Source organism: Uloborus diversus, chromosome 2 (assembly GCF_026930045.1).
Source record: "Uloborus diversus isolate 005 chromosome 2, Udiv.v.3.1, whole genome shotgun sequence".
Lineage (NCBI taxonomy): Eukaryota > Metazoa > Arthropoda > Arachnida > Araneae > Uloboridae > Uloborus > Uloborus diversus.
In genome coordinates this window covers 44,413,942-44,427,172 of record NC_072732.1, presented here as the reverse complement: position 1 = coordinate 44,427,172, position 13,231 = coordinate 44,413,942, and the positions used below count along the sequence as shown (strand labels likewise).

General features: G+C 33.0%; 1 protein-coding gene across 1 annotated transcript in view; it reads right to left on the bottom strand.

Annotated features, from left to right (window-relative positions):
- Positions 1 to 13,231, bottom strand: part of LOC129216283 (uncharacterized) — a 107,257-nt gene that overhangs the window by 81,815 nt on the left and 12,211 nt on the right. The window contains exon 5 of the mRNA XM_054850493.1: positions 12,789 to 12,858. Coding sequence (XP_054706468.1) covers positions 12,789 to 12,858 — 70 coding nt within the window. The remainder of the gene's footprint in view (positions 1 to 12,788; positions 12,859 to 13,231) is intronic.

The window sequence follows — 13,231 nt, the reverse complement described above, 5'->3', positions numbered from 1 at the left end:
AAATATCTCTATTTAAAGATGTTTGGGTCAATCCATGTGAAATCATACAGGAAAAGAAAAAAATTTTGCTCACTATTTTTGATTTTTAAAATTTTTTGCCTGTTATTAAACTGATATATTGGGAGTCTGAAACAGTGGTTTAAAAATTTTTAAACCTTCAGAAATTTTTTAGCAACCACTTTTCAGTATCTGCGAAGTCGACTTTTCATGAAAATAGCACTGTCCAAAAACGCTTAGAACTTTTTTATTTATGAATGTCTCAAAATAATTTTAAAACCTTTAGATAGAGCAGAAAAGGACCTAAATTGCTATAACAGGTATTTTTCTGATAAGTTTTAACAAACTTGTGAAGCATTGGCTTAAAAATAAGATTTTCCGTGTGAAATTTTACATTTTTAGCGTAAACATATTAGTAAAAGGAAGTAAGACTTACTCTTACTTTTTTCCCCTTGAATAGATATCTTATAGAACTATTCTCAAAAGCAGTATGAAACGTCTGAAGCTAGTATATTTTTTTATATAGTTAGTCAAACTTGCCATCTTAGAGAAAAAATGCTAAATTTTAGATTCAATATCAGAAAAAGGATCTGAATGGAAATCTATGAAAATTTAACTGTATAACCTTCATATATCAGTTAGTATGTGGCAAAAATTTTATATTTGATCTGCTAATAGTTTAAGAAATATGGAGCCTCGAAGTTGTCTTAAAAATCACATTTCTTTTCACGCCCAGAAATCATCATATAGTAGAAAATTTATTCTACTCATTTATATCAGATGCTGTTTTGTGGTATAAACTAACCTTTTTACACATAATGTATGATATTTAAATTTACTTTCCCCTCACAAAAACAAATGATTCAAATATCTCATTACATAGTTTACAAGTATCAACTGCCATGTACATGAGAGCAAATTTTCAAACAAATTCCTGTGTTCTGATAGCAAGACAGTGCCTAAAATATGTCTAAACTATTTAACCTAAATTTTTTAGAAGAATGAAACAAATATGTATGTTCTATATTAATTACTTTTCATGAGCAGTGTACAATGCATGCTTATCATTTCCATAAACATACTCTTTGATAATATTGCCTATCGCACTAGAGTTCATATTGAAGATCACGATGTAACACAAAGCTGAAATAATTCTCATCAATGTACAAAACCTTAATTTTTAGTAAAATAGGTAGACTACATAAACTGAGTTCTCTTAATAGGAAACAAAAAAATGTATGGAATGAGCAAGTTAAAACATGATAGATTTCTAACTCGTTGCTATCAAAACAGGGCAGAACGAAAAACATGTTCCTAAATTCATAAAATGGAATGTGCAACAATGATAGTTACAATTTATGAAAGAATAGCAAATAAACATTTTGAGAACGTAACAAATAAACAACAGGAGAGTGCTACAAAAATTACGTATACAGACTCAGATCATACATTTATCACAATCCGGTTTGTTTATTTTTAATTAGCCAGTGAATGAATATATCATGTTATAAAAACTGTAGCTTTAAATGATGCAGATCTTACAAGTAGTGATTGAGTGCTTTAGTATGTTTTCACTTGCTCCTTATACACTTATTTTGCTTTTTACTAAGAAAATTCATTAGATATTTTTGTTAAAGATTAATTTATGTGTTAATTTCAGTTCAGTTATGTTTCACATTGTGATTGCAAATATGAACTGTTATGTGGATGTTCTCAATGGTGAGCAATGTCATATAAAAGATCACCAAAGAGTGACTAAGGAAGTTACTAAATTGTTCAGAAGATGATCAGATGTTGTTTAAACTTAGAATATCCAATGAAATAGATAGTTGTTTTGCAACACTTGTCTCAGCCTACAAATCTGCCTGTTGATTTAACTCCAGGTAAATCACTCTGTCCCAAACGTTAACAAAATTATTTGTTCGAAAAACTGAAGAAGAAGACATAAAAAATAATAGTGATGATGACAATGAATTTAACACTAATTAAACACTGACGGTATTGGTGACAGTGTAGGAAATGCCAGACTCGCTAATGTTTCGTATAATTAATCATGTGGACATTAGAGCTTGTTGAAAAAGAATGACCACAATAAGGTTATGAAAATTTTAAAAGCTAAATTTTATTGATATTAACTCAGAGTAAAATTTGTAAATAAATGAATTTAAATATCATACATTAAGTGTAAAAAGATAGTTTATACCACAAAACAGCAACTGATATAAATGAGTAGAAAAAAAATTTTGCACTATGATGATTTCCTGGAGTGAAAATAAATGTGATTTTTAAGACAACTTCGAGGCTCCATATTTCTAAAACTATTAAGGGATCAAATATAAAAAATTTCCACATATTTACTACTATATGAAGGTTATATAGTTGAATTTTCATAGATTTTCGATCAGTCCCTTTTCGGATATTGAATATTAAATAACATTTTTTCGCTAAGATCGCAAGTTTGACGCTAACTATATATATATATATATATATATATATATATATATATATATATATATATATATATATATATATATATAAAAATCTCGTGTCACGATGTTTGTTCGGGGTAAACTCCGAAACTACTCAACCGATTTTTCTCAAATTTCATACCTATGTTTCATTTGATCCAACTTAAAAGATAGAATGGTTTTTATAATTTTTTATTGCAAATTTCATATTAATTATGCAATAATACTGTGAATTAATTGTTTAGTTCTAAAAATTCTTAATAGATGGCGGTGTAAATTAATTAATCGATATAACTAACATCGTATGACTTACTACTAAAAACACTATGATAAAAAAAACTCAGAAATGTTGCTTAGAATTTCCACACAACAATTCCGGATGTTACAGGTTTTTATTCACTTCTTGAGAAAATCAACTATATTTTTCAAAACGTTTCCTTGAATTGCTACAAATTGCAGATTTCACACCGTTGTGAAAAATATTTTTCTCCACCAGTATCAAGATTAACTAAACGTATTTAATAGGTGTATCGGTTTCGGAGCGATTACGGTTCGTCCAGATTGACTCAACCCCAAATGAATGCGAAAAGATATCTGAATTACGAAGCTTTGCAAGAGTTGCAGGGGAGCTCCATTCGATCTACTTGCTTGAGAGTCTGTCTTCGCGTTGGCAATGCGTGCATTAATGCTTTGAGAGCTTTCCTAAAAAAGCCGGAAGGTTCCAGGCTATTATATTAAACCTGCGTTAGGCTTCTCTGAAGGTGCCAGAATCATAACTGCCTTTAAACAAGAAGACTACTGAATTCTTCAAAAAGTACTCCAGGTTAATTTCAGGGAGGTTATTGAATTTAAGCGGAAAACAGTTATTTTCTTTTTTTTTTTTTTTTTTTGCCCAAGAAATTTTTAGTATCATTAATTCTTGCAAAGATACGTTGGCAACAGAAAATTGCAGTGACAATTGCATCGTCAGGCATTGCTGCTACATTTTTTAGATGGTAGACGAACAGCACATTCAGCTTTAAAGTTGCCTATTAGATATTCATAGATTTCGCAATGTATAACATTAAAGAAAAAAAAACGTGGAATGGCTGTAGTGTTACAAGAGAGTGAAATTATAATTTGGGATAAGTGTACTATGGCTCATGAGTAAAAGCATTCATTCGAAGCACGTCATAGGATTGTGCAAGAATTGAACGGCAACGATAAACTTTTAGGCGAAATTGTCTGAATACTGTCTGGGGACTTCCGGCAGACATTACCAGTTATTCCGATGAAATCAACGCATGTTTGAAACAATCGTTTTTATAGTGATATGTCGAGATAATGCGATTGGCCATGAACATACGAGTATAAACGCAAAATAATCTAATTGCACAAGTATTTTGAAAGCAATTGCTGGGTATTGGAAACGGTGAAATTGAACTATATCAAAATATACAGTACAACAAATAGCCAGACAATTTCTACACTGCCGTTGAGAAGAAAAGTGAACTAATTGAGAGTTTATTCCTAGATAAATTTATTTTTTTAAAATCATAATTGCCTCTGTAATCGCGCTGGTTTTGTAGCAGTTTTGTATTCGGTAAACATTCCCGAACAGACAGGAATATTTGTGGATCGTCAATTGTCGACTGTCGAATACATATCCCGACGCATGTCGCAAATTGTATTTATTGGTCGCACAAAGTTATTGGGAGTTGACACGTTCAAAGTCATTGGGGGTTGACACTTTCTAATGCAGGTTTGACATAAGGAGAAACAGTATTCGACAACTGTTTAAAATAACTTTGAAGACATAATAGCCAACACAATCATCATTTCTGTGGAGAAACTATATAACTTTTACGTTTGAAGACGTATTTCATAAAGTTTAACAAACACACAAATGTCTAAATCCAGATTTTACACCAGAGATGAATATGAAGCTTTAGTTTTAACTGAAGGTTTTTGCGTTTCAATTTCAAATTTGCCCCTTAGTTATTATGATATGCCGTCACTTGATAGTTGGGCCACCGACTTAGTTAACACTAATTTGCAACGTATAACAATAGAGCAATGACGCTGTCTTAGCTACAATTATTGCGAATAATGAGCCATTACTGACGGCTGGAAAAAAAAAGCTCCCCAGTGATGCTGAACAAGCCTATACAGTTGTTGATGAAAACAAAGCAGTAAACATTCCAACTGAATTTTTAAATTCCCTGGATACACCAGGAATGCGACTACACTATTTCCGGTTGAAAATTGGCTCAACAATTTATTCTTTTTCGCGATTTAAATCCACCTAAATTACGCAACGGTACACGTTTCTTCATCAAAAGTCAACAATTTTGACGAGAAAGTTTAAAGGAGAAATGTTTGTGTTGCCACGTAATCCATTAATAGCGTCATAATTTTCAAACACATTTGAAAGGCTTCAATTTTTGATTCGTTTAGCTTTTGCAAAGACCACAAATACATCTCAAGAACAAACAATGTCTTCTTTCGGTTTGGACTTGAAACATAAATATTTCTCTCATGGACAACCATATATCGCCTACTCACAAGTGGAAAGTTATCATACTTTTCCTATTAGCAAAAGACTGGTTAAGCAAGAACATTGTGCACAACTTAGTGCTTAGACAGTTTTCAGTTTTCAAATAATAGAAACAATAGATCGAAGTCAATGTTATCTACTTCATTGAAAAAATTTAATTTTTATATGTTTTTAATTTAGTTAGTGTATTTTGTAAAGAAGTTATTGATTACAAACTATAGAGAAAGCAGAGGTGAATAAAATGCAGTGTAGAATCTAAAAGTGTGTGGTGGTTTACGCTTAGTTTCTACATTCGGTTATTTTACAACCAGTTTCGATATTTACTATCACTTTCAAGTTATTTTTGCTTTTTTTTTTTGGCCAAAATCATACTTACAAAATTTACTAAGCGTAAGTATAGTGATTTTTCCATAGAAAATTTAGTTAGTACTTACTGAATTCAATAAGTACTTTCTTCAGGCTGCACTGTAAAAAAAAATCCGAAACGTTACAGAGTAAAAATTTTCGATACTTGCTTGCAGTTCTGGCTAAGCTTTGGCTATGTTTGCATTACTGCTTATAGAAGTTTCTTAATAAATCAGAAAGGTGATAAGTTTTTTTTATATTTTTTATCCCTTCCTAAGTTTACACTAAAGTTCCAGAAACACGACTAGCTTCAAACGGAAGATCTTCGAATTTTTCAAGACACTTCCGAGATAATTTCAGGAAGTTTATTAACTTTTATCGGAAAACTTTCCGGGTTTTGGCATGAAATGTTACTGGCAGAAATTGGCCGCATCAGCTGCCCATAATTTTCCAGGAACATTCATGAATCGTTTTTACATTGAATCACGCCCATTGTCAATCTCACATGTTTTAAAATCGGCTATACTATTTTAAGCTCTATTAAAAATATTTATTTGATTCTAACAAAATAATAAGTAAAAGTTTTTTTTAATCCAACTTCTTTGCCACAGCAACGCGTGGCTGGGTCAGCTAGTATATATATATATATATATATATATATATATATATATATATATATATATATATATATATATATATATATATATATATATATATATATATATATATATATATATATATATATATATATATATATATATATAAATGGACTTGCTTCAGACTTTTCGTACTGCTTTTGAGAATAGTTAAATAAGGTATCTATTCAAGGGAAAAAAAGTAAGAGTGAGTCTTACTTCTACTAATATTTTTATGCTAAAAATGTAAAATTTTACACGGAAAATCTTATTTTTTAGTCAATGCTACACAAATTTGTTAAAACTTATCAAAAAGCAACTATTATAGAAATTTAGGTCATTTTCTGCTTAATCTAATGGTTTTTGAATTATTTTGATACATTAATAAACAAAAAAGTTCTAAGACTTTTTGTAAAGTACTATTTTCATGAAAAGTCGACTCCGCAGCTACTGAAAAGTGGTTGTCAAAAAAAATTCTGAAGGTTTAAAAAATTTTAAACCACCGTTTCCGACTCTCAATACACTAGTTAATCAACAGGCAAAACATTTTTTAAATCAAAAATAATGAGCAGCATGGCCTGTATGATTTTACATGGGTTGACACGTATGTAACTTGGAGGGATATTCCGAATTAAACAAAAATTGGTACGTCAGGAAAGGGGAAGAAGAATTGAATTATAAAAAAATTCCTACACTCTCCAACAGGTGACTCTGCAGTCTACAAAACTTGCTGCTGCGAGATCAAACACTTTTAATATAGAACAAAATAAAGGAGCCGTCATTTCTGCTTGGCTCATACTCTTTGAGAAGTTATGGATAACAAGACTTGCAACATGTTCAGTTACTGAACAAGGATACGTGCACATGCTGCAAACATTCGTAATTCCTCAACTGCAGCAATAAGAGTATCTTTCAGAGACTTTTCATTCTAGACTGGTGGTACTCGCACGGCTTTGCTCGCAGTAGAAAATTAAAAGGTCATCTGGTTCGCTTGTATATTTACAAATAATGGATGATGAATTTCCCGCCAATATGGTTATGTTCATTTGCTTGTCCATGTTACGGTAGTTTGCTCATCCATGTAATGGCAATTTGCTCGTCCATGTTATGGTAATTCTCTCTGTAAAATGTTCTTAAAATTGGAATAAAGAAAGAACAAAATCGAATTTTTCAAAAATCACTTCGAGGTTCTCACCCCTATTCTACGAAATAATTTTGTTCCAAATTTCATGAAAATCGTCCCAACTGTGTAGGCGCTATGCGCGTAATAGACAGTGATCCAGACATAATGACTTTCAGCTTTATTATTAGTAAAGAAGACGGAGACTCTCACAGCAGAACAAGATTTGTTTCTGCAAAATTTTACTATTGATAAGATAATAAACCGTTATTTTCATATGACGTGACCATCTCTGACGTATACCGTGGAGGTGTCACAAACATCAATGGCCTAAAACATCACATAATACAAAACGTGCAAAACATCACTCCTGATTCATAACATTCCTAAATGAGCACATCGTGCACTGCCAGGGTTGTGTCCTCTAACTCGATAATCAAATGGAACCGTAACTTGATCGGCATAGCCATGGGTAAGTAAAATCTATCTGTAATATTTTTCAATAAATTAGGTACGTCATCTGATTTTGCATTTTAGTCCTTTTTTTTTTTCCTCTTTTTTTTATTTTTTTATTTATTTTTTTATTTTATTTATTTATTTTTTTTTGAGCAATCACGATTGCTTATTGTTCTCATTTGACTGTTTTAATGTCCTATGATTTTATTTTCCCCCGTCTTCCTCTGTAGCACCACCGTCGACCGGTTTGACGATGCTGCTCCTCTTGCGAAAACAGTATCCAGGTTGCATCTATATCCTACACACACACCCCCACATACACACACCTACAAACTCACACACCTACACACACACACCTACACACACACACCTACACACACACCTACACACACACCTACACACACATACATACACACACACATACACACACACACCTACACACACACATACACACACACACCTACACACACACACCTACACACACACACATACACACACACACACCTAGACACACACACACACCTACACACACACATACACGCACACACATACACACACATACACACACATACCCACGCTCCTGCCTGCACACAGACACAAACACACATGCCTACATACACACACGCGCGAACACACACACGAACGCTTGTACGCACACGCGCGTACACACACAGCACTGCATACACAACACGCATACACATGCATACATACACACACACGCACCCACACACATGCGTCTACACAAACACACACGCGCATACATACACACACTTGCTCGTGATTGCGAAAAACATAATTTGAATTCAAGATGCCAAAAATTCAAATTAATATAGTAATTTTTACTTTTTTTTTTTCCTTGCGTTACTCATTATACGTTCAAAAGTCAACCTGCCGGTGATTGTTGCAACTCCTTTTCATTCCACTCTTTTTCCCTCTTCAGGAAGAGGGAAAAGAGAGGTTAGTAAGCATACCAATTTTTGTTTTCCTCAAATTATTCCTCTAAGCTACAGACAGCTTTAAATAGAGGTACTTATTTTATAACCACAAAGTATATATATGTGTGTAATATATATATAAATGTATGTTTTGTTGCTTAATTGCACAAGTGTGACCTGTTTACGCATTATTTGCACTTCATTCGCGGAATTTTAAAGTTTAGCTTTTAAGTTGGTTTCATTTTTATCTAAAGAATCATCAGATATCATAACATTAAGTATCAATTTTCTAAAAACTATTTTTGTAGTTGGAAAAAATGATTTTTACATGTTGCAAATGGGACTGTATGGTCTGATGTTACATATATATTAAGTGACTGCTGTGCAATTACGTACTAAAGGAATAAGTGAAGAAATTCACAAAGCAATGAACATGATATTGAAACAAGGAACTTACTGTCTTACGATTGTCTGCAATTAAAGATTTATATGTAATTAACTAAATTAAACTTAATGATGCAACAATCCATGGGGGGCAAGACCTACTGGGTTCTTCAATTATCTGGCAAGTATTGGAGCCTTCGTGTGATATTCATTTAATGATTAACATATTTAAAACCTTAAATGATATAATAGACCAAGAGCTGAGCCCCTAAAACACGATTTATCTCTTTTATGGCGGGTGGCCGGTTAAAATAATAAAAAACGTAATTAAAAAACTTTGGCTCTAATCCCCCCCCCCACTAATTTTGGGTCACACGGCTGCGTGGGTGGATGAAAGGTCAAAAAAAAGGAAAAGTATTAAAGTGATGAGTTAAATGGCTTAAAATTATATAATAACATTAAATTAATAAGAAAAAACATGTAGCAAATTTCTCCCCCAGCTATTTTGGGGCGAACGTGGTGCCCCCCAGGGGTAAAGTATCGATTATTAAACTTTAAAAAAAAAATGATCACTTTCGTGGGGGGGAATTTTACAGGGTATTAGTTTCATTATTTTGATTGCCAAAAAAAATTCCCCCCCCCCCCCAGAAACTATGGGTCAAATTGTCAAAAATATTTTTTTTGTTCCTCTGTATTTGGTCCAAGTCGAGTATTATTCGAACTTACGCATGACTGTTTAAGTTGCAAAAAAACCTCAAAATTTGAACGTTTATTCGTTAAAAAAAACTCGTAGAAATTCCCCCCCACACACACCTATGGAGGGGGTTGCTACGCGGTGCGCGGTTTTACAACATGGTGCCCCCCCCCTCCAGGGGTGAATTATCGATTAATTAAATTAAAAATAAATGATCACTTTCGTGGAGGGAATTTTACAGAGCATACATTTAATTGTTTTAATTGCAAAAAAAAAAAAAAAAATCTCTCCCCCTCCCCCTGCAGTAACTATGGATCAATTTGTCAAAAAAAAAAAAAAAAAAAAATTTTTTTTTTTTGTTCCTCTTTATTTGGTCCGAGTCGAGTACTATTTGAACTTCAGCCTGACCGCTTAAATTGCAAAAAACAAAGCTTGGATGTTTATTCGTTAAAAAAACTCCCCCGTAGCAAATTCCCCCCCCCCCATCTATTTGTGGGGGGGTTGCTACGCGGTGCGCGGTTTTACAATGTGGTGCCCCCCAGGGTTGAACTATCGATTGATTAAATAAAAAACAAACAAATGTGAGGGAATTTCAGAGTATACATTTAATTGTTTTAATTGCAAGGAAAAAAGAAAATCTCCCCCTACCCCAGTAATTATGAGTTTATTTCACAAACAAAAGTGATTTTATGTTAAAATTGCAATAACGATTTTTTTTACTTGTAAATTTTAATGCGTTAATCCGATGCGTTAAATGAATTTTTAAAATAATAATTTGGTAATTCATATAGATGTATTTACCTTCAGCATATTGGTTGTGATAGTGTCTATCTAGTTTGATAAAAATGTTCCTGCAATCTCGATGATCTGCTTCTGTTAAGAACTCGGAAAAATCTAAATCACGGAATCTCAGTTTTCAGTGTTTTCGAATCTTTGAAACATTTATTCCTTCAAATAAAGTTTCTGTCAAAACATTTAAGATTGAATGTTTTGACAGAAACTTTATCTAATGGCTGGCTACTTTATCTAATGGCTGGCTACTTTATCTAATGGCTGGCTTTATCTAATGGCTGGCTCTTTTATCTAATGGCTGGCTACACTTACTATTACCCTTTAAAACACTCATAATATAAAAACATCAAAATATATTTTTGAAAAAAGGATTTTTTTACGTTTTCAGTTTAAGGATGCGGTACAGCGTGCTCCGAAAAGAAAAACCAACAGCTATAACGACTTCACTGTGTTGACTACAGTTGATCACTGATGAAACTGCCCTCGAAACAGCAAGAAGAAATCATCACAGGCGTATACTTTCCCCTTCCTTCTTTTCATACTGAGCACACAATGGTAGAAGCAGATGTACGGACGCTGAATTGCTTAATTTCATTTTGAAAAATATTTCAAAATTTCTAATTTAAATTTAATTTTTTTTGGGGGGGGGAGGATTTTTTTCCCTGCTACAATCAAATGTAAACTCTGAGAAAATCCCCCCTCTCTACGAAAGTAATCTTTTTTTTATTTAATCAATCGATAATTCACTCCTGGGGGGCAACAAGTTCGCCCCAACATAGCTGGGGGGGATTTTCTACGTGTTTTTTTTTTTTTTTTACCGAATAAATAATTGCAATTTTTTTTTACAATTTAAGAGGTCATGGGAAAGTTCTAATAGTACTCGACTCGGACCAAATAAAGAGAAACAAAAAAAAATTTTTTTGACAAATTGACCCATAGTTACTGGGGTAGGGCGGAGAGATTTTTTGGCAATCAAAATAATGAAACAAATACCCTGTAAAGTTCCCCCCCCCCCCACAAAAGTGATCATTTTTTCTAAATTTTAACAATCGATATTCACTTCTGGGGGGGGGGAATTCCACATTCGCCCCAACATAGCTGGAGGGGGGGATTTGCTACGTGGTTTTTTTATTAATTTAATGTTATTATATAATTTTTTGCCATTTCACTTATGTTAATATTTTTCTTTTATTTTGACCTTTCATTCACCCATGCAGCGTGTGACCCAAAAATAGTGGGCGGAGGGGGGATTAGAGCCAAAATTTTTAATTACATTTTTTTTATTGTTTTAACCGGCCACTCGCCATAAAACAGATAAACCGTGTTTTGGGGGGGCTCAGCTCTTGGTCTACAGGGACGACGGGTTCGAACAGAAAAATTCATTTTGTGTTGAATAATCCATTTATTGAGGAAGGCTATAGGCTATATAACATTGCGCTTTGACTAATAGGAGTGGAGCAGCAATAAGAAATGTAATGAAAACGGGGAAATTTATATAATTGTATAAAATGCTTGGAACGCCGAATACACGTACATTTTTGAGGTAGACCGTGCAACGCCGGGCAATGCAGCTAGTAGACTCATAATTGCTGGGGAGGGGAGATTTTGTTTTGCAATTAAAACAATTAAATGTATACTCTGTAAAATTTCCTCCACGAAAGTGATCATTTTTAATTTAATCAATCGATAATTCACCCCTGGGGGGGCACCACGTTGTAAAACCGCGCACCGCGTAGCAACCTCCTCCATAGGTGTGGGGGGGGGGGAATTGCTACGAGTTTTTTTTAACGAATAAACGTTCAAACTTTGGGGTTGTTTTTTTTTTGAAACTTAAACAGTCATGCGTAAGTTCGAATAATACTCGACTTGGACCAAATAAAGAGGAACAAAAAAAATTTTTTTTTGACAAATTTACCCATAGTTACTGGAGGGGGAGGATTTTTTTGGCAATCAAAATAATGAAACTAATACCCTGTAAAACTCCCCCCTCCACGAAAGTGATCATTTTTTTTTTTAGTTTAATAATCGATACTTTACCCCTGGGGGGTACCACGTTCGCCCCAACATAGCTGGGGGAGAAATTCGCTACGTGTTTTTTCTTATTAATTTAATGTTATTATATAATTTTTAGCCATTTAACTCATCACTTTAATATTTTTCTTTTTTTTTTTTTTTTTGACCTTTCATCCATCCACACAGCCGTGTGACCCAAAATTAGTGGGGGGGGGGGGGGGGATTAGAGCCAAAGTTTTTTTATTGCATTTTTTATTATTTTAACCGGCCACAAGCCATAAAAGAGATAAATCGCATTTTGGGGGGTCAGCTCTTGGTCTATAACAATAACTTTTTGGAGCCCCCTTGAAACCTTTAAATCGGCGTTCATTTTATAAGTGCATTCAAATGCATGATATTTCTTTATTACTTACTCTCCGACAGATTTCAAATAAGGACTAGATTCTTTTGTTTGAGAGTGAACTTCTTCTCCAAGTATAGATTCTAATAAATAAAAAAGAACCAACAATTTCAAAATCAAACATTTTTAATGGAACTAACTAATAAATTTAAGAATAAAAAATTACAAGTAAACAGAGAATATAATTTTTTTTAGAAAACGTCCTTAATCAAATCTACGTAAGCAATTTAAATATTATTTTTAATGAAATTTTTTTGTAAATATTTTCACTTAAATATTCTTGTATTAATCGAATGAGTTATTACTATCATTATTCTAACTAAAAAATTAATCTATTGCCGTCCTGACCTAAAGAGCAGTGTTTCCATGTTTATCTCATTCGTAGTTAGTTATTTTCTAGGTTTAGTATGACTATATAGGTATGTTATCCTACAATGCTAAAAAGCAGTAAGAGCG